At 45.2% G+C, this 22,309-nt stretch overlaps 1 protein-coding gene across 4 annotated transcripts in view; it reads right to left on the bottom strand.

The window, feature by feature from the left end:
* RAB11FIP3 (RAB11 family interacting protein 3) overlaps positions 1 to 22,309 on the bottom strand; it is an 83,885-nt gene that overhangs the window by 20,995 nt on the left and 40,581 nt on the right. For all 4 annotated transcript variants that reach the window (XM_049904686.1, XM_049904687.1, XM_049904684.1 and 1 more), the window contains exons 3-4: positions 16,103 to 16,194; positions 2,584 to 2,795 (exon numbers count right to left, since the gene is read on the bottom strand). In XM_049904686.1, coding sequence (XP_049760643.1) covers positions 2,584 to 2,795; positions 16,103 to 16,194 — 304 coding nt within the window. The remainder of the gene's footprint in view (positions 1 to 2,583; positions 2,796 to 16,102; positions 16,195 to 22,309) is intronic.

Below are 22,309 nucleotides of genomic sequence, written 5' to 3'. Positions count from 1 at the left end.
CACTGCTTCCTGGCCACTGCAGCCATCTGGTCATCACCACCATCCCAGTCACTGCAGCCATCCTGGCCACCCTGGCCATCACATCCTAGCCACCCTGCTGCAGAGGCTGAATCAACACCAGTAGCTTGCCTAGAGCAACAAAAACAGCCGTGGTCTCAGCAGCCATCCTGCTCCAGGACTCGAGAACACTTTGCACTAACGCAGACAAGAGCGGGAAGCAGACACTAGAGGCTGCTCCCAAGAGGGGGGAGGGGCTTGGAGAGGAGGTGACCCCCCCAAGGTGGTGGGCAAGCTGGAAAACAAACACCCCCCCAAGCCTCATGGCTCTGCAGACGCGAATGGTGCCTGGTTCTCACACAAAACATGCCCATCTACCAGCAAGAGAAGATGACAATGCACATTCTGCTAAACTGGCATGTCTCAAACCTCCATCTGCATACGCTGATGGAGGAATGACTGTTATCTCTTAACAATTTCCTGACCTGCTTCCACATCCAATGTTCACTCATCTGCAGTCTCTCCCCCTCTTATACAGTGACAGGGAGAACACCTCTGCCACTGTCTTGGATTAAGTGATCCTATCTTCTGTTCTTCGGGACTAGGTGTTTATCAATATGCCCAGATTCCAGGAGGGAAAACTGCACTGGAGGAGAGGAGGGTGCAGTCTCCAAAGGCATAAGCAGCTCTGGGGCCCAGAGATGGCCCCTACCTGCCGTCCCTACCCCTGGACGCCTCCCCCAAGGGCAGCTTCCTTTACGTGGTGAAATGAAGCTAGAGCCACCCACGCCGTCCTGGGTGATCCCGTTCACACGAGCAAATCATCCAGATCGGGCAAATCCAGAGACAGGTGCAGATCATGGGTGCCTGGGGCTGGAGGGAGGGGTGACTGCTGGTGGGTACTGCATTTCCGTTTGGGGAGATGACAATGCTCTGGAACTAGACAGAGGTAGTGGTTGTACAACATTGTGATGCACTAAATGCCACTGAATTGTTCACGTTAAAAGAGTTAATTTTATATTTCAATTTCACAAAAATTTAAAAATGGTAAAGAGAGAGAAAGAATGAATAAAAGGAGACTCCAGACCTAGAAGGGCCCTGTGGCACAGGGGTTAAGAGCTTGGCTGCTAACCAAAAGATTGGCAGTTTCAATCTACCAGTCATTCCTTAGAAACCCTATGGGGCAGTTCTGCTCTGTCCTATAGGGCCATTATGAGTCAGAATCAACTCGACAACCAACAGGTTCGGTGTTTTGGTTTCCAGGCCTAAATGGCTTCCCCAACAAATTCTTCCAGACATTGAAGAAGAAAAGCACCATCTTGAATAAACTGTTGCAGAAAACAGAATGAGGGAGACCACTTCTTAGTTCTTTGTGAGGCCAGTTTAACCATGATGTTGAAAGAAAGGAACATTAGAGTAATTATCTCTTATGGTCATAGATGCAAAAAACCCTCAGCAAAATCAAATCAAAGGGTTCTGCACATCAGAGCCAGCAATAAAGGATAGCATACATGGCCAACGTAACACACATGGTAGAGCAATAGGAACGTCACACTGGCTGGTGGGCAGCAAACTGGCACCATCCCATGGAAAACCATCTGGACTGGCAGTGATTGTTAAAGCTGAAGAGACATGTCCCCGAGGGTCCAGCTATCCCACTGCAGGCCCACACAGGCACCAAAGACAGTAATGAGTATACCAGTGTTATTCGTAAACCACCGCCAGAAACTAACCCAAATGCCAACCAACAGTTGGCTGATTTAAAAGGCTGTGGCATATCCACACAGTTGACCCACAACTGCACACAAAACTCTGATGAGCCTCACAAGCACAGTGTAAGTGGAAGTAGCCTGAAGTGCAGGGACACAATGCGTGACCCCACTGGCAAGGTGGAGCCAGGATGCCTGGAGGAGTCATGGCCTATAGGCAGCCGGGCTCCAACTCTCGGTCTCAGTTTGAAAAACCCGCAAGCTGTGACTTAGGGCATGTGTTCCTGCCTGCGGTGAGCACCATATGCCAGTCAAAAGTCAAACACAACGACTCTGTGAGGGCCAAGCCAAAAATGCAATGAAATAAAAACAAAACAAAACATGCATCCAAGGCCCCCGTGTCCCACGGGTACAACCCGAACCTCCTGTTCGGGGCCTGGCAGCTGCCTGCACTGGAAGGCCCCTTCCAAGCACAGCCAGCCCATGCACTGGGTCCTCACACAGGAGCCTGAGATGGTTCTGGGGGGTAAGGTGGGGGATGTGGTATGATGACCCTGCTGGAAGACGTCCCCAAATACTGTCTCCTGTTGTAAGAAAGAGTGAGTTAGAGTCTTTCTCCTACAGGTTCCCTCTATCCCCCTAGCTGGAAGTCCACTTGGCACAGCAGGAGGTGCTCCCCTGTTGGATGAGCAAGGGTCAGCACTGTGGCCTGGTCCAAATGCCCCTCGTGGCCATGAAGGGACTCTAAATGACCCTCTGACCTAAACCTGGGCCAAGAGTCTCTGCGAACCAAACCTGCTGTCCTACGTGCACTGTGCATGCCATGCATAGGCCAGCACCCAGCACGCCCCACCTCCCCGACGGAGGCAGGACAGACCTGCCAGGTAACAGCACCATGGCACCAGGGTCAGACTCCTCCATGGCGTCCAGGTACTCGGAGGGCACAGCTGAACCACCAGCGCTGTCCGCATCGGCCTCATGCTGCAGCTCAGGATGCACCAGGGTGCTTGTGTCCTCATCTGTGAAAGTCTCGCACTCGCTGTAGGTACTCTCGGAGCCCATGTATGCGCTGTCCGTCACCTCTGTGCCCTAGGAGAGAGGGCGCCAGGAGTGAGCAGAGCACATGTGACCATGAACTTCTGAGCAAAAAACACCAACACACAAGGCAGGACTTGGTCATTTTTTTTTTAAATGAAAAACCAGCACCTGTCCAACAATAGAAGAAACCACTGGAGTAGCTGCTGAAGTCAGTTAAACACACACCCCTAGAGGAGATGCACAACCTCACGCCAGTCGCCACAGCAGGGCCTACCGCACTCTGTGGCCCCAGCATGTGATCACGCAGATCCAGGAAAACAACATCTGAGAATGTGCGTGATTGTCAGTATCTGCTGTGTAACTGTAAGATGGTGCTTTGAAATTCAAATACCTGGCCTGACATCAAAACTGTATACGGCCAAGTCCCAGACTTCTTCATGTCGTGGTTACTTAGGGTTCTACCTTGCCACTGGACACATCAGTTGTTCTTACTCTTTTGTGTCCAGCGCCTCGCACCAGGCCTGGCCCATGGAGAGTTTAGTATCTATGGATTGTGTAAATGAACTTAAAGCTAGGGAATCATTAAACATGATATTTTCAATTTATAATCTCGACTTTAGTTAAAAAGCAAAGGTAGGTTAGGAAGAGTAGCCAACATTTTATGCTCAAAAGACTGGGCAGCTTCCAGAACAGCTGCAGTTCCAGACAGAGGTGTATGTGGACTCTGTGCTGGGTCCCAAGAAGTGGATGGCATGGGCAGACATGCTGTAGCAACAAGAGCCACCATAACCACCCACCATGAGGCTACTAGAGCCTGGCTGGCCAGACACCCCAAGAGAAGATCTGGCAAAGCCAGCAGGGGCCTGGGGGGCCATGAAGACCCTGGATTCCAGCCTCAGTCCATCTCTGCCAGTGTGCGACCTCAGACACACCTTGCCCACTTGAGCTCAGTCACCACGCGTTTAAAGTGGGGTTACAAGTGCCAATCTTATCAGGGACAACATGGGCAGGGGCTTCTAAAAGTCTTCGGCATCTGTAAAACAGTCAGCTGAAGGGCAAAATGTCAGGGAGGATGGAAAGTCTGCCACTGGCTTGCAAGGCTGGGAATGAAGCAGGGGCTAAAATGGAATGTACCTGCTCTAGGTGCACAGTTACTTCATCCCCAAGTAAACATCCAGTGTTGCTTACTATCTAGAGCAACTAAATGCCTTATAAAAAAGTAGTCAGTTGGCTGAGACTAGAGGAATCCCGGCGGTCATGGTCCCCAAACCTTCTGTTGGCCCAGGACAGGAACCATTCCCGAAGACAACTCATCAGACATGGAAGGGACTGGACAATGCGTTGGAGAGAGATGCTGATGAAGAGTGAGCTACTTGTATCAGGTGGACACTTGAGACTGTGTTGGCATCTCCTGTCTGGAGGGGAGATGGGAGGGTAGAGAGGGTTAGAAACTGGCAAAATTGTCACGAGAGACTGGAAGGAGGGAGCGGGCTGACTCATTAGGGGGAGAGTAAGTGGGAGTATGGAGTAAGGTGTATATAAGCTTATATGTGACTGACTTGATTCGTAAACGTTCACTTAAAGCTCAATAAAAATTATTAAAAAAAAAAAGTAGTCAGTTGGACTTGATTTGTAAACTTTCATTTAAAGCACAATAAAAATTTAAAAATAGAAAAAAAGACAGAAAATGATACTGGTGAGAAGTGAGCTTCTTTGTTCAGGCAGACACACGTGACTATGTGGGCAGCTCCTGTCTGGAGGGGAGATGAGAAGGCAGAGAGGGAAAGAAGCTGGTTGAATGGACATGGGGAATACAGGGTGGAGAGGAGGAGTGTGCTGTCTCATTGGGGGAGAGCAGCTAGGAGTGCATAGCAAGGTGTGTATAAGTTTTTGTATTAGACAGTGTCTTGATTTGTAAACTTTCACTTAAAGCACAATAAAAAAAAAGTAGTTCAAGAACTGTCTATATGGGATCAAATGGACAACAGTAACTTAAAAGATTAGAAAGGAACCCTAGAGGGCACTGAATTTGTTAATAGCGGCAGAAGAACCCAGAAATGGAGGGTGAGAATGGTTGCACAACTCGAAGAATATAATCAACATCACTAAATGGTACATAAAGAAACTATTGAATATATTGTGTATGTTCTCAGCAAAAAAAAAAAAAAAAAAAAACAGTTCAAAATCTGAAACCAAGGAACTAAAGGGCCACTAACTGTAGTTTTCCTCATCATCCCACAGCAGGCCTCTGTGGCAGGGCCCAGACCCACCCGCCCCTTCCTGGCCCCAAGAGACGGTGACAATGCATGGCTGGTTCCACTCAAGCCTGGACCTTAGGGAACACAGCAGTGATGGCCAGAACCAGGCTGGAGAGGCCAGGAGAACAGGCAGCCTGCTGTAAGAGCCTGGGCCACAGGGAAGGCCCCATGGAGAGCAAGGCTCAGCATCCAGGGCACACTGGATGGGTTATCTGAGAGGCAGCTGCCATTACGTCCCCTACAACACTGACTTGCAAAGAGAAGGAGCATAAACAACACAAAGACCAGACTGGGCCAGCCAACACTCAGAAGCAGCATTGTTCTTAGTCTGCAAGGATGGTCAGTGGAGACCCGGTCCACCCTCTCCTTACCACACAAGCCGGCAGGGCCACCAGACCCCGCCTGGGCCATCCCCCACAAACTGCAGAGGGCCATGCCCGGTAAGAAGGACTTGATTCCAAGGGTCAGCGTACTGCATGTGCACGGTGGTCTCCACTGGGCGTGTGGACCTGGTCCCGGGCGGGCATCCGCTGGGAGGCAAGGCAACAGCACTGCAGCTCCCTCAGGCCCAGGGCGAGGATCTCCTGCTTCGGAGTTTCCGTAAACCTCACTCCTTCCTGTACCACAGGGGGTCAAGCCTATAAGTTATACATTTTCTCCCATGTGTCAAAGGATTTTGTTTTTGTATATACCCCAAATTTGATTCGAATTATAGACAAAGGAGGATCGTGTACGTCCCATCCTCACAGCACTGCTATCAATATTCACAAGGCCCTGGTGAGGTGCTGGCCATAAAAGGCCTCCTTTTGAAATGTCCTGTTCAGACCAGGGGACATGGGGCCCTGGAGGGGCAGCAGAGCGAGCTTTTGGCCAAGAGCCCAGTCATTGACCTGTCCACCCCGAAAGTATGGGCTGCAGGTGTGCTTTGGTTTGTGAGGGAAACCAAGGTAGTTTTCCAGAAGATAAGGTGAAAGATAATCCTGGAGCCTGGTGCCTTCCAGCTCACAGCCACCCCCTCCCCCCAACTAGGAGGAATGCGAGGAAAGCGGCTCATAGATGCGCCAGCTTCCCTCGCACCCAGAAGAGACCTAGCCTTGCCTAGGAGCCCACCAACCTATGCTACTAACTTCTAAAATCCTTACAAATTACAGATCCTAAGACAAACTCATGAGTCGGAAATGACTCCACAGCAACTAACAACAACAAAGATGAACTCACTGAAGATCTGAGTTCTTCGGAGAGCTCACTTGTGTTGACCAGTCACTGGGTAGAAAGCCCTTTCAGGAGCTCGGAGATGGCCACAGTGACTCAGGGGAGGCCCTGACGGCCGCCCATGTTCCCTCCTCCCTGATACCCGTCTGAGGGCAGGGGCACCGTGCAGGACGGACGGGATCCCACACAGTCACGGCCGCTCTTACTGCAGATGCCAGGCCATGTGCCCCAACACCAGGAGGGCCGCTTCCATCAGATGAGGGACTGGCTGCGCTTGGCTGGCCACAGCAGGGCCCTCCAGAGTGGCAGGTAGTGCCGAGTCTCTGCGAAACTTGCGTGCCCCCTGAAGGCACATCCCTGCCTGGGAAAAAGTTTAACCTGTGCCAGACACGCCCTGTTAAACTCCCTCTGGGACCGCAGGGACGGAGGAAGGTTCAGGAAGTATCTCTGGGCTTTAACAAACTACGGTCTCAAGACAGAGTGGCTTTTGTTTCTCAATTTCTAGCCTTCCCGATAATGTGTACAGAAGACACACTTGCCATGGTCTAGCTTGGGAGGCTCTCCTCTAGAAGCCATGGGAGGGAAGGAGAGGAGGGAGGAGACAAGCAGAAGAAAAGCTTTGTGGCTCCGCCAGCTCTCTGTGCTACTCCTACTGCTGGCCCTGGATCCTGACAGAGGCCCCCACACGGTGGGTGGCCTAGGGCTCTGTCAGGGTTGAATTATGTCCCTCCAAAAATGTGTATATCGATGTGGTTAGGCCATGATTCACAGTATTGTGTGATTGTCCGTCATTCTGTGATTGTAATTTTATCTTAAGAGGATTAGGGTGGGATTGTAACACCACCCTTACTTAGGTTACCTCCCTGATGCAATGAAAGGGAGTTTCCCTGGGATGTGGCATGCACCACCTTTTATCTCTCAGGAGATAAAAGGAAAGGGAAGCAAGCAGGGAGCACCAGGAGCAGAGTGTGTCCTTTGGACACTGGGTCCCGCACTGAGAGGCTCCTCGACCAGGGGAAGATTGAGGACAAGGACCTTCCTCCAGAGCCAACAGAGAGAAAGCCGTCCTTTGGAGCCAACGCCCTGAATTTGGACTTGTAACATACCAGACTGTGAGAAAATAAATTTCTCTTTCTTAAAGCCATCCACTTGTGGTATTTCTGGTATGGCAGCACTAGATGACTAAGACAGGCTCCATCCTCCAGCCCAGTTAAGATTCCTGGACAGGACTGGCTTCTCACCCAGCCCACAAAGACTGCTGGTGAAGTTCCACTCAGCCATAATGCTTCCCATCTTATACAGAAACTCTGCATGCCTGACCTTCTCCCAGGAGCTTCCCAAAGGAGCTATGGTTACCCACTGAAATCCTGTGGGAGGCCAGCCCCATAGCTGCAGCCACCCTGTCAGGAGAAGGCTCTGAAAGGGAGCGTCTCCAGAAAGTCAGGAGGCTGACAAAGAACAAGGTCAACTATGGAGGTCCCACACGATATCTGCCATCACACACATATCCATTCACGTGTCCACTAGATGTCTTAAGATTATGTGATACTTTTTCTTTTGTAATTTTTATTGTGCTTTAAGTTAAAGTTTACAAATCAAGTCAGACTCTCATACAAAAATTTACACGCACCTTGCTATATACTCCTAATTGCTCTCCCCCTAATGGGACAGCACACTCCTTCCCTCCACTTTCTCTTTTCGCATCCATTTGACCAGCTTCTGACCCCCTCTACCCTCCCATTTCTCCTGCAGACAGGAGACGCCAACATAGTCTCAAGTGTCTACTTGATCTAAGAAGCTCACTCTTCAACAGTATCATTTTTGATCCCACTGTCCAGGCCAATCCTGGTCTGAAGAGTTGGCTTTGGGAATGGTTCCTGTCTTGGGCTAATAGAAGGTCTGCAGACCAGGGTCCCTTGAGTCTCAGTCAGACCATTAAGTCTGGTCTTTTTAAGAGAATTTGGGGTCTGAATCCCACTGCTCTCCTGCTCCCTCAGTCGTTCCCTATTGTGTTCCCTGTCAGAGCAGTCATCAGTTGTCGCCAGGCACCATCTAGTTCTTCTGGTCTCAGGATGATGTAGTCTCTGGTTCATGTGGCCCTTTCTGTTTCTTGGGCTTGTAATCACCTTGTGTCCTTGGTGTTCTTCATTCTCCTTTGCTCCAGGTGGGTTGAGACCAACTGATGCATCTTAGATGGCTGCTTGCTAGTGTTTAAGACCTCAGACGCCACTTTCCAAAGTGGGATGGAGAATGTTATCCTAATAGATTTTATTATGTCAGTTGACTTAGATGTTCCCTGAAACTATGGTCCCCAAACCCCCACCCCTGCTACACTAGTCTTTGAAGCATTCAGTTTATTCAGGAGACTTCTTTGCCTTAGTCCAGTTGTGCAGACCTCTCCTGTATTGTATGTTGTCTTTCCCTTCACATAAAATAGTTCTTATCTACTATCTAATTAGTGAAAACCCCTCTCCCTTCCTGCCTTCCTCCCCCCTCTTATAACCATCAAAGAATATTTTTGTCTCTGTTTAAACTATTTTTCAAGTTCTTATGATAGTGGTCTCATACAATATTTCCCCTTTTGCAACTAACTATTTCACTCAGCATAATGCCTTCCAGATTCCTCCATGTTATGAAATGTTTCATGGATCCATCATTGTTCTTTATCGATGTGTAGTATTCCCTTCTGTGAATATACCATAAGTTATTTATCCATTCATCCATTGATGGGCACTTTAGTTGCTTCCATGTTTTTGCTACTGTAAACACTGCTGCAATGAACATGGGTGTGCACGTATCTGTTTGTGTAAAGCCTCTTACTTCTCTAGGATATATCCCAAGGAGTGAGATTGCTGGATCATATGGTAGTTCTATTTCTAGCTTTTCAAGGGAGCGCCAAATCGATTTCCAAAGTTGGTGTACCATTTTACATTCCCACCAGTAGTGTATAAGTGTTCCAGTCTCTCCTAAACCTCCCCAACATTTATTATTTTGTGTTTTCTGGATTAATGCCAGCCTTGCTGGAATGAGATGTCATCTCATTGTAGTTTTGGTTTTTTGATTTGCATTTCTCTAATGGCTAATGATCATGAGCATTTCCTCATGTATCTGTTCGTCGCCTGAATGTCTTTAGTGAAGTGCCTGTTCATATCTTTTCCCCATTTTTTAATTGGATTATTTCTCTTTTTGTAGTTGAGATTTTGCAGTATCATGTAGATTCTAGAGATCAGGTGCTGATCGGAAATGTCATAGCTAAAAACTTTTTCCCAGTCTGTAGGTATTCTTTTCAGTCTTTTGATGAAGTCTTTGGATGAACATATGTGTTTGGTTTTTAGTAGGCCCAGTTATCTAGTTTCTCTTCTGCATTATTACTGTTTTGTATACTGTTTATGCCATGTTAAGGTGCCTAGCGTTCATTGTCCCTATTTTTTCTTCCATGATCTTTACTGTTTTAGATTTTATATTTAGGTCTTTGATCCATTTTGAGCTCTTTTTTGTGCATGGTGTGAGGTATGGGTCGTTTCATTTTTTTACAGACGGATATACAGTTACGCCAGCACCATTTGTTAAAAAGGCTGTCTTTTGCCCATTTAAAGGACTTTGGGCCTTTGTCAAATACCAACTGCTCATATGTGGTTGGATGTATGTCTGGATTCTCAATTCTGTTCTATTGGTCTATGTACCTGTTGTTGTACCAGTACCAAGCTGTTTTTATCGCTGTGGCGGTATAATAGGTTCTAAAATCAGGTAGAGTGACGCCTCCCACTTTGTTCTTCTTTTTCAGTAAGGCTTTACTTATCCGGGGCCTCTTTCCCTTCCGTGTGAAGTTGGTGATTTGTTTCTCCATCTCATTAAAAAATATCATTGGAATTTAGATAGGAATTGCATTGTATCTACAGATGCCTTTTGGTAGAATACACATTTTTACAATAAGTCTTCCTATCCGTAAGCAAGGTATGTTTTTCTACTTATATAGATCTCTTTTGGTTTCTTGCAGCAGTGTCTTGTAGTTTTGTATGTGTAGGACTTTTACATTTCTGGTAAGACTTACTCCTAAGTATTTTATCTTCTTGGGGGCTATTATAAATGGTATTGATATGGTGATTTCCTCTTTGATGTTCTTTTTGTTGGTGTAGACGAATCCAGCTGATTTTTCTATGTTTATCTTGTATCTTCATACTCTGCTTGAACTCTTCTATTAGTTTCAGTAGTTTTCTTGAGGGTTTTCTGTGTATAATAAGATCATGGCATCTGCAAATAGAGATACTTTGACTTCTTCCTTCCCAATCTGGATGCCCTCTTTATCTAGCCTAAATGCTCTGGCTAGGACCTCCAGCACAATGTTGAATAAAAGCGGTGATAAAGAGCATCCTTGTCTGATTCCCGTTCTCAAGGGAAATGCTTTCGGACTCTCTCTGTCTCTGACGATGTTGGCTGTTAGCTTTGCATAAATGCATTTTTTTTTTTTATTATGTTGAGGGAGTTTCCTTCTATTCCTATTTTGCTGAGAGTTTTTATCATGAATGAATGTTGAACTTTGTCAAATGCCTTTTCTGCATCAATTGATAAAATCATGTGATTCTCAACTTTTGTTTTATTTATGTGGTGGATTACATTATTTGTTTTTCTAATGTTGAACCTCCCTGCATACCTGGTATGAATCCCACTTGGCCATGGTGAATAATTTTTTTGATATGTTGTTGAATTCTATTGGCTAGAATTTTGTTGAGGATTTTTGCATCTATGTTCATGACGGATATAGGTCTGTAATTTTCTTTTTTTGTGCTTTCTTTACCTGGTTTTGATATCAGGGATATGCTGGCTTCATAGAATGAGTTTGGGAGTATTTCGTCCTTTTCTATGCTTTGAAATCCCGTTAGTAGTAGTGGTGTTAATTCTTCTTTGAAAGTCTGGTAAAACTCTGCAGTGAAGTCCTCCGGACCAGGGCTTTTTTTTGTTGTTGTTGTTGAGAGGTTTTTGATTACCTTTTCCATCTCTTCTTTTGTTATGGGTCTATTTAGTTATTCTACCTCTGTGTTAGTTTAGGTAGGTAGTGTGTTTCTAGGAAGTCATCCATTTCTTCTGAGTTTTCAAATTTGTTAAAGTTCAATTTTTCATAGTAATCTCATATGATTCTTTTAATTTCAGTTGGATCTGTTATAATATCACCCAACTCATTTCTTATTCGGGTTATATGCTTCCTCTCCTGTTTTTCTTTTGTCAGTTTGACCAATGCTTTACCAATTTTGTTAATTTTTTCAAAGAACAAGCTTTTGGTCTTGTTAATTCTTTGTTTTTCTGTTTTCTATTTCATTTAATTCTGCTCTAGTTTTTATTATATGCTTTCTTCTGGTCCTGAAGGTTTCTTTTGTTGCTCTCTCTTTGTTCAAATTGTAGGGATAATTCTTCGGTTTTGGCCCTTTCTTCTTTTTGTATGTGTTCATTTATTGATATAAATTGACCTCTGAGCCCTGCTTTCGCTGTGTCCCAAAGGTTCTGATAGGAAGTGTTTTCATTCTCATTGGACTCTATGAATTTCTTGATTCCATCAATACTGTCTTTTATAACCCAGTCGTTTTTGAGCAGGGTATTATTCTGTTTCCAAGCGTTTGATTTCTTTTCCCTGCCTTTTCTGTTTCTAATTTCTACTTTTTATGGCCTTATGGTCAGAGAAGATGCTTTGTAATACTTTGATGCTTTGGATTCTGCTAAGGCTTGCTTTATGACCTAATATGTGGTCTATTCTAGAGAATGTTCCATGTGTACTAGAAAAGAAAGTATGCGTGGCTGCTGTTGGGTAGAGAGTTCTATATATAAGGTCAAGTTGGTTGAGTATAGCATTTAGATCTTCTGTATCTTTACTGAGCTTCTTTCTGGATGTCCTGTCCTTCACTGAAAGTGGTGCGTTGAAGTCTCCTACCATTATTTTGGAGCTGTCAATCTCAGTTTTCAGTGATGTTAGCATTTGTTTCATATATCCTGAAGCCCTGTCAATTGGATGCATAAATATTTAAAATGGTTATATCCTCCTGGTATAGCCCAGTGCCGTCGAGTACACAGTTCCTTTAATCATTATATAGTGACCTTCCTTATCCTTTGTGGTGGATTTAACTTCAAAGTCCATTTTGTCAGAAATTAATACTGCCACTCCTGCTCTTTTTTTTATTGTTGTTAGCTTGATATATATATTTTTCCATCCTTTGAGTTTTAGTTTCTTTTTGTCTCTAAGGTTTGTGTCTTGTAGGCAGCATATAGATGGATTGTGGTTTTTTATCCATTCTGCCACTCTCTGTCTCTTTATTGGTGCATTAAGTCCGTTTACATTCAGCGTAATTATGGACAGGTATGAGTTTAGTGCTGTGAGTTTGATGTCTTTTTTTGTGTGTTGTTGACAGTTTCTTTTTCCCACTTAATTTTTTTCTGCTGAGTAGTTTATATATTGTCTTTTCCTCTCATTCATTGTGGTTGATTTTGCTTCTGCTGAGTCTCAATTTTTTATTCTTCTGTTTTATTTTGATGAGTAGGATTGTTATTCTCCCTTGTGGTTACCTTAATATTTACCCCTATTTTTCTAAGTTAAAACCTAACTTTTATATCTTTATATTGCCTTGTTTTCCTCTCCATTTGAAAGATCTATGACTACATTTCTTAGTCCCTCTTTATTGTTTTAATATTGTCTTGTTTTACATTATGACATCGCTGTTTCCCTGTTTTGAGCTTTGTTTTACCTTGATTTATTTTTGTGATTTCCCTGTCTGAGTTGACCTCTGACTGTTCTAGTCTTGGGTTGATACCTGATATTATTGGTTTTCTAAACAAAGAACTTCCTTTAGTATGTCTTGTAGTTTTGGTTTGGTTTTTACAAATTCTCTAAACTTCTACTTATCTGGAAATGTCCTAATTTCACCTTCATATTTGAGAGACAGTTTTGCTGGATATATGACTCTTGGCTGGCAATTTTTTTCCTTCATTGCTTTATATAAGTCATCCCATTGCCTTGTTCCCTGCATGGTTTCTGCCGAGTAGTCCAAGCTTGTTCTTATTGACTCTCCTTTGTAGATGACTTTTCGTTTATCCCTAGCAGCTCCTAAAATTCTCTCTTTATCTTTGGTTTTGGCAAGTTTGATTCTAATATGTCTTGGTGACTTTCCTTTAAAATCTACCTTATGTGGAGTTCGATGAGCATCTTAGATAGATATCTTCTCATCTTTCACGATATCAGGGAAGTTTTCTGCCAACAAATCTTCAACAATTCTCTCCGTATTTTCTGTTATCCCTCCCTCTTCTGGTACTCCAATCACTCGTAGGTTATTTCTCTTGATAGAGTCGCACATGATTCTTAAGGTTTCTTCATTTTTTTAAATTCTTTTATCTGATTTTTCTTCAAATATATTGGGGCCAAGTGCTTTATCTTCAAGTTCACCAATTCTGCCTTCCACTTGCTCAATTTTGCTCCTCTGGTTTTCTATTGAATTGTCTAATTCTGTAATTTTATTGTTAATCTTCTGAATTTCTGATTCTCTCTATGGATTCTTGCAGCTTATTAAATTTCATTATGTTCTCGAATAACCTTTTTAATTTCTTCAGCTGTTTTATCTGTGTTTCTTGGCTTGTTCTGCATATTGCCTGATCTCCTTCCTGATGTCTTGAAGGGTTCTGTATATTAATCTTTTGTATTCTGCATCTGGTAATTCCAGGAAGACACTTTCATCTAGAAGACACTGTGATTCTTTGTTTTGAGAGTTTGTTAAAGTAATCATGGTCTGTTTCTTTATGTGATTTGATATTGACTGTTGTCTCCAAGCCATCTATAAGTTATTGCATTAGTTTATGTTTATTTACTGTATCCCAGCTTCTTGGTTTGTTTTGTTTTGATAGGCCCAAATGGGTTGCTTGAGTGAGCTACCTTGATTATTTTCGCCTTTGAAGCTCTGCCTTCCTGTCACCAGATGGTTAGAGCTGTTATCAGGTATATCAGTCTAGGAGTCCATTCACTTTTCTTGTAAGGATTCAGCTCAGGTGTCCAGGTAGCTGGTCATCAAGTGTGTGGTAGAGATTCTGTCCTACAGTCTTAGAGGGGCAGGGGTGATTTGTGTAGGTACCGGTATCTGATTGCAGCAGGGGGTCATGCTCTGAAGAAGGCAGTGGGCTGAGAATCATCCCCCAAGTGACTCTGAGGAAAGCGCGTACCTCTTCCCTAGAGTGTACACATGGGTGAGTTCTACAGACGGACCATGGGCACCCAATTCTTTTGGTTGTAAGGACTGGGAGGTACTAATTATCCCTGGATCCCTGTCGCAGGTGGCTAGATGACCTGAGTGGAGCCACCAGTCCTTAGGCCCCTGATGTCATTAGGTGAGGACCCTGTTTAATAGGCAAGGTGGTGTCAATCATCAAACACCCACGTCTCCACTGCACAGCTGAAACAGTTGCAGTCTGCCAACAAGGGTCTATTCTCCTGAAATAGGTCCACACAGGTCCATGCAGGGGGAAAAGGTATTCAAAGTCCACGGACCATTTACGCCTGGACAGGAGCCGCTTCTGTCCTGAGCTCCCCAGGTTAGCGGAGCTGGCAAATTATCTTTTCCCCCAGTTGCGAATTTATCCCTTCTCTAAGGCTGGGAGGATGGCTCCAGACACTCAACACGGCCTATCTTAGGCCCAGGGAAATCAACAGCCTCTGAAGCCAACTTGGGGGCAGGGGGCACGGTAAAATATACGCAAGTACTTAGCTTTTGCCGAGAGCGCTGTTCTCTGGTTCTGGAGGTGTGAGTAGGCTGTGAGGCTGGCTGCTTCTCCCTGAGGCAACTGTGGCTTAATGTTACCACCAGCCTGCCACAGCCGCTCCCGGGAATGGTGCCTGCAGGATCCCGGCGATTCAGGTCCGACAACTCCTCTCTGCTTCTGAACCATCTCTTCTTCCCCCTGCCACTCAGTCCATTTTCTGACTTGCCTTTGATATTCAGGGTTCCTAGCTTGTCATAAATATAATTGTTTCACTTGTTTTTTCAGGTCTTTATTGTAAGAGCGATCACCGGAAGTGTTAGGCTATTCCGCTATCTTGGCCTCACCTCCATGACACTTTTTTTTTTTTAAATAATTTTTATTGTGCTTTAAGTGCAAGTTTACAAATCAAGTCAGTCTGTCACAAACAAGCTTCTATACACCTTACTACATACTCCCATTTACTCTCCCCCCGATGAGTCAGCCCGCTCCCTCCTTCCAGTCTCTCCTTTCATGACCGTTTTGCCGGTTTCTAACCCTCTCTACTCTCCCATCTTCCCCTCAGACAGGAGATGCCAACACAGTTTCAAGTGTCCACCTGATACAAGTAGCTCACTCCTCATCACCATCTCTCTCAAACCCATTGTCCAGTCCCTTCCTTGTCTGATGAGTTGTCTTCGGGAATGGTTCCTGTCCTGGGCCAACAGAAGGTTTGGAGACCATGACTGCCGGGATTCTTCTAGTCTCAGTCAGACCATTAAGTCTGGTCTTTTTATGAGAATTTGGGGTCTGCATCCCACTGTTCTTCTGCTCCCTCAGGGGTTCTCTGTTGTGTTCCCTGTCAGGGCACCTGTTGTGGCTGGGCACCATCTAGTTCTTCTGGTCTCAGGATGATGTAAGTCTCTAGTTCACATGGCCCTTTCTGTCTCGTGAGCTCATAGTTATCATGTGACCTTGGTGTTCTTCATTCTCATGATACTTTTTTTTAAAAACAGCAATCTTTAAGTTTCATAGTGCCTCACTGCACTCCTCTAAAAACTACATAAAGTTTCAAAGGAAATGCCTTCTCCATTGTGGAAAAAAAAAATTATCATCTAAAACTTTGAGGACATTCCTTCTGCATGCTCTGAAAGGGGTAGTGCTTGGTTGAGCACGATCACTTACCTCATAGGTGACAAAGTCGTCGAACTCATCAGGGCAGACCAGGCTCTCCTCATCCTGCACTGGGGCGACACCATATAGGGGGCCCTCAGAATCTGCGGGAAGAAGACCCAGTGTTGGTCCAGCAGCAAACCTGGACATCCTAGGAAGGGTTAGGGGCAGCTCCATGGCTAGTGAGTGCAGGGAGGCTGACCAGAGGCAGAGGCATGGCAGCATTGAGGCAATGGCCCTGGTGGTCACAGCCAACACAGCCAGGGTCTCTATGAGAAACCTGCCTTTCCCATGGAAATGGTACTCTTGCCAGAATTCTAAGGAGCTGGGGTGCAGTTAGACTAATGTTATTCCTATTTCTTAAAAGAACTGGGCAGCATTATAAAAGGAAAAGAGCAAGGTATCAAGCTCTGTAAAACTACTTATAGGATGTAAAAAAGTATTAGGTACCATTATTTCAAACAGTCAAAATGTGGCAACAGCCCAAGGCATCCACCAACAGATGGTTGATAAACGCAATAATCCACACAGAGGAGTGAAGTCTTGATGCATGCTACAATGTGAATGAAACCTGAGAACATGATACTGAGTGAAAGAATCCAGACACAAAGGACACATACAGTATGATCCCACTTACATGAAACATCTAGAATAGGTAAATCCGCAGAGGCGAAAGGTTATTAGTGGTTGCCAGCGGCAGGCAAGAGGAGATGGGGAGTCTTCATTTCTGTCCAAGGTGATGAAAAAGTTTTGGAAATGGATAATGGTACACACACACACACACACACACACACATGCCAGACTTCATTTCTTTTTAATGTGTCTGTGTTTGGGGAGATACAGATGTGATAAATACACCAAACTAACACCCCTTGTCCCGGGTGGTGGGATCACAGGCAGTTTTTATTTTCTTCTGTTTGCTTAACTTCATCTTTCGTTTTACAATAAGAACCTTCCCACAGTGGACAGGTAATTCTGGAGTCGTCAATGGAGACATCACCTCTCCAACAGGATCAGCCCCACAGCGCCATGCCTTCTCACTTGGGAGGAAAGGCGTCAAGTCCCACGGTCTCTCGTATTCGGGCACAAGTGCGTTACACCCAGCACACACAAGGCCTGAGGCTCTTATGCCTCCTGATGTTGTCCCACTATGAATGTCAATTACGTATTTAAAATGTATCAGTTACCCACAGCATCAGTTACTTAGTTAATATATTTAACATAATCTAATATGATATCCATCAGTCTCTTTCCACAGATGTAGTCAATTTGATTTCTGTGTGTTCCATCTGGCGAGGTCCATGTGTATAGTCACCATTTCTGTTGGTGAAAGAAGGTATTTGCAATGAAGAAGTCGTTGGTCTTGCAAAATTCTATCATTCGATCTCCAGCATTGTTTCTATTCCCAAGGCCATATTTTCCAACTACTGATCCTTCTTCTTTGTTTCCAACTTTCGCATTCCAAACGCCAGTAATTATCAATGCATCTTGATTGCATGTTCAATCGATTTCAGACTGCAGCAGCTGATAAAAATCTTCTATTTCTTCATCTTTGGCCCTAGTGGTTGGTGCATAAATTTGAATAATAGTCGTTATTAACTGGTCTTCCTTGTAGGCGTATGGATATTATCCTATCACTGACAGCGTTTTACTTCAGGATAGATCTTGAAACGTTCTTTTTGACAATGAATGCAACACCATTCCTCTTCGAGTTGTCATTCCCAGCATAGTAGACTATTTGATCGTCCGATTCAAAACGGCCAATAACCAGTCCATTTCAGCTCACTAACGCCTAAGATATCCATGTTTATGCATTCCATTTCATTTCTGACGATTTCCAATTTTCCTAGATTCATACTTCATACATTCTAGGCTCCGATTATTAATGGATATTTGCAGCTGTTTCTTCTCATTTTGAGTCGTGCCACATCAGCAAACGAAGGTCCGAAAAGCTTTACTCCATTCACGTCATTAAGGTCAACTCTACTTTGTGGAGGCAGCAAATTGACTACATCTGTGGAAAGAGACGATGGAAAAGCTCAATATCATCAGTCAGAACAAGGCCGGGGCCGACTGTGGAACAGACCATCAATTGCTCATATGCAAGTTCAAGCTGAAATTGAAGAAAATCAGAGCAAGTCCACGAGAGCCAAAATATGACCTTGAGTATATTCCACCTGAATTTAGAGACCATCTCAAGAATAGATTTGACACATTGAACACTGGTGACCGAAGACCAGACAAGTTGTGGAATGACATCAAGGACATCATCCATGAAGAAAGCAAGCGGTCACTGAAAAGACAGGAAAGAAAGAAAAGACCAAGGTGGAAGTCAGAGGAGACTCTGAAACTTGCTCTTAAGCGTCAAGCAGCTAAAGCAAAAGGAAGCATTGATGAAGTAAAAGAACTGAACGGAAGATTTCAAAGGGCCTCTCAAGAAGACAAAATAAAGTATTATAATGACATGTGCAAAGAGCTGGAGATGGAAAACCAAAAGGTAAGAACACGCTCACTGTTTCTCAAGCTGAAAGAACTGAAGAAAAAATTCAAGCCTCAAGTTGCAATAGTGAAAGATTCCATGGGGAAAATATTAAAGGATGCAGGAAGCATCAAAAGAAGATGGAAGGAATACACAGTCATTATACTAAAAAGAATTATTCGATATTCCAGAGGTGGCATATGATCAGGAACCGATGATACTGAAGGAAGAAGTCTAAGCTGCCCTGAAGGCATTGGTGAAAAAAAAGCCTCCAGGAATTGATGGAATATCAATTGAGATGTTTCAACAAACAGATGCAGCACTGGAGGTACTCACTCATCTATGCCAAGAAATATGGAAGACAGCTTCCTGGCCAACTGATTGGAAGAGATCCATATTTACACCTATTCCCAAGAAAGGTGATCCAACTGAATGTGGAAATTATAGAACAATATCATTAATATCACATACAAGCAAAATTTTGCTGAAGATCATTCAAAAATGGCTGCAGTAGTATATCGACAGGGAATTGCCAGAAATTCAGGTTGGTTTCAGAAGAGGATGTGGAACCAGGGATATCACTGCTGATGTCAGATGGATCCTGGCTGAAAGCAGAGAATACCAGAAGGATGTTTACCTGTGTTTTATTGATTATGCAAAGGCATTTGACTGTGTGGATCGTAACAAACTAGGGATAACACTGCGAAGAATGGGAATTCCAGAACACTTAATTGTGCTCATGAGGAACCTTTACATAGATCAAGAGGCAGTTGTTTGGACAGAACAAGGGGATACTGATTGGTTTAAAGTCAGGAAAGGTGTGCGTCAGGGTTATATTCTTTCACCATACCTATTTAATGTGTATGCTGAACAAATAATACGAGAAGCTGGACTATATGAAGAAGAACAGGGCATTGGGATTGGAGGAAGACTCATTAACAACCTGCGTTATGCAGATGACACAACCTTGCCTGCTGAAAGAGAAGAGGACTTGAAGCACTTACTAATAAAGATCAAAGACCACAGCCTTCAGTATGGATTACACCTCAACATAAAGAAAACAAAAATCCTCACAACTGGACCAATGAGCAACATCATGATAAATGGAGAAAAGATTGAAATTGTCAAAGATTTCATTTTACTTGGATCCACAATCAACAGCCATGGAAGCAGGAGTCAAGAAATCAAAAGACGCATTGCACTGGGCAAATCTGCTGCAAAAGATCTCTCCAAAGTGTTGAAGAGCAAAGATGTCATCCTGAACACTAAGGTGTGCCTGATCCAAGCCATGGTATTTTCAATCACATCATATGTGTGTGAAAGCTGGATGATGAATAAGGAAGAATGAAGAAGAGCTTACGCTTTTGAATTGTGGTGTTGGCAAAGAATATTGAATATACCACGGACTGCCAAAAGAATGAACAAATCTGTCTTGAAAGAAGTGCGGCCAGAATGCTCCTTAGAGGCAAGGATGGCGAGACTGTGTCTTACATACTTTGGACATGTTGTCAGGAGGGATGAGTCCCTGGAGAAGGACATCATGCTTGGCAGAGTACAGGGTCAGCAGAAAAGAGGAAGACCCTCAGCGAGGTGGATTGACACTGTGGCTACAACAATGAGGTCAAGCATAACAACGATTGTAAGGATGGCGCAGGAATGGGCAGTGTTTCATTCTGTTGTGCATACGGTTGCTATTAGTTGGAACCGACTCGATGGCACCTAACAACAACAACATGATATCCTACCACACTTGTCAGTTTCTTGCCCCGTGGTAGGTGGCGTGTTGCTGTGATACTGGAACTATGCCACTGGTATTTCAAACACCAGTAGGGTCTCCCACGGTGGGCAAGTTTCAACATCACTTTCAGACTATGACAATCTAGGAAGAAAGGCCTGGCAATCTATTTCAAGAAATCAGCCATTGAAAACCCTAAGGAGCACAGTTCTACTTTGACATGCATGGGGCACCATGAGTCGAGACTGACTCAATGACGTCTGGTTTTATTAATTTGAGATAAAACACACATGTTCTGTAAGAGGCTGGCCTGTCTGGCCTGCTTCTCCATTATCAAATGCTAACAGTTTTACTTGCACTTGCAATAAACGAAAAAATTCAAAACTCTCAAGATGCAGCTGATCATTTCAGCCACAGTGGACACAGACTCAGTATTTGGGCTCGGTACATGATGCCACCATGGTACCCCACATTCTTATGTTCCTAAAGGGGGTGAAACGTGACCCTACGTCAGTCTCTTCTTTTCACTGAAGTGGACGTTTTTCACGTGCATTTCCCTTACTTCTCCAGTATGGGGGGAGCGTTCTGTTTCGGAAACAAGACCTGGGCTGCGATGGCATGTCTTTCAAGCTGGGTCAACAGCAAGGTAGTGTTGTTATCCTGTGTGGAGGGGTGGTCCTGCAGAGGGCGGGCTGGAGGCAGAGCTGGACTGGTCCCACCTGCAGTACCTCCACAGTCCTGCTTTCCCTTCTCCTGTCTGCCACAAGATCACTTCAATCTGCCTTCAACTGGGTTTACTCCAAGGTTATCCTCACTTTATCTGCACCCAAGCGGGGACAGTCCCTCACTCCCCTCTGAGATTCTGGATCCCAGGGTGGAAGATCCCAGGGTGGGAAGGAGAGGACCCCCCAGGCAGAGGGATTAGTTGGGGGAGGGAGCAGGATGCAGGGGTGCATGTGGGGAGACAAAGCGCAGGAAAATGATAAAGTGCCGATGTCCCCCTCTGGTGGCCCTGATACATGCTCAGACTCTCAACTCTTCCAAACACATGTGACCCTTACTGCCATTCCGGGCCCACGGCCGGGTGAGCGTGCCCAGGGCCAACACCTCTGCTCCACCCTCACCTCCTGCCCTCATGCCCATGCCTCTGCCTGACACCGGTCACCCTCTCAGGCCACACTGGCCCCTGCAGCCCTCCCACGGACCACTGTGTCCTTATTATTCAAGTTTGTGTCCCACGACAAGACCAGCTCTTGAGGACAGGGATTTGGTCCTGGCATTGGTGTTGGACCTCAGGGCACGAGCCTGAGAGGTCAGCATGTGCCCTCCCTATTCCTGGCTCACATTGCACCCACCTTGCTGAGCCCTCTCCTTCTCCCCACATGACCCTGGGCGGGTGTACTCTCTCCAGGCTCCTCCTTGCTCCCCCTCCCCCCAAATAAGCACAGAGATCATTTTTTGGCTAGAGTTTTTTTTTTTTTTAATAGCTACCACTTGGAAACGAAAGGGAATCAATAGCTTAAGTGTGGTGGAATTATCAGATTTCCAGGCCCACGAATCTTCCCACCATGATTCGGGTTTGAAGGCCCTGCTGGGTGGTAACCAAGTGCAGCTGGAAGGCGGCTGATCTTCCCCCTGAAAGTCCTCATCCCGGCACCTGCCCTGGGAAGGAGAGCTGGCCCTGCACATCTGCCAACATCAAGGAGGAAGACGCACAAACGGGCAGGTCAGGGCCAAGAACATGTGTCCCATGCTGGAAGCACAGCACCAGATGCTAGGTCAGGCCCCATCGGAGGAGCAGACTGTCCATCTCACATGAGTTTACCGTCCTGCCCCGCCAGTAGCTGGGATGTGACCAACATGTGTGGTGGCATCATGCACACAGGAAGCCCACGGACTCAGTGCTGTGAAGGCACCCAGGAGGAACTGGCGCCACTCAGGATGCATGCATCCAGAGCAGGGAGAGGCTCAGGGTCCAGTCAGGAGTGGCTCCAGCAACGGCAGC

This window comes from Elephas maximus, chromosome 12 (genome assembly GCF_024166365.1).
Source record: "Elephas maximus indicus isolate mEleMax1 chromosome 12, mEleMax1 primary haplotype, whole genome shotgun sequence".
In the NCBI taxonomy this organism is placed as follows: Eukaryota; Metazoa; Chordata; class Mammalia; order Proboscidea; family Elephantidae; genus Elephas; species Elephas maximus.
This window is presented reverse-complemented; position numbering and strand designations above follow the sequence as displayed.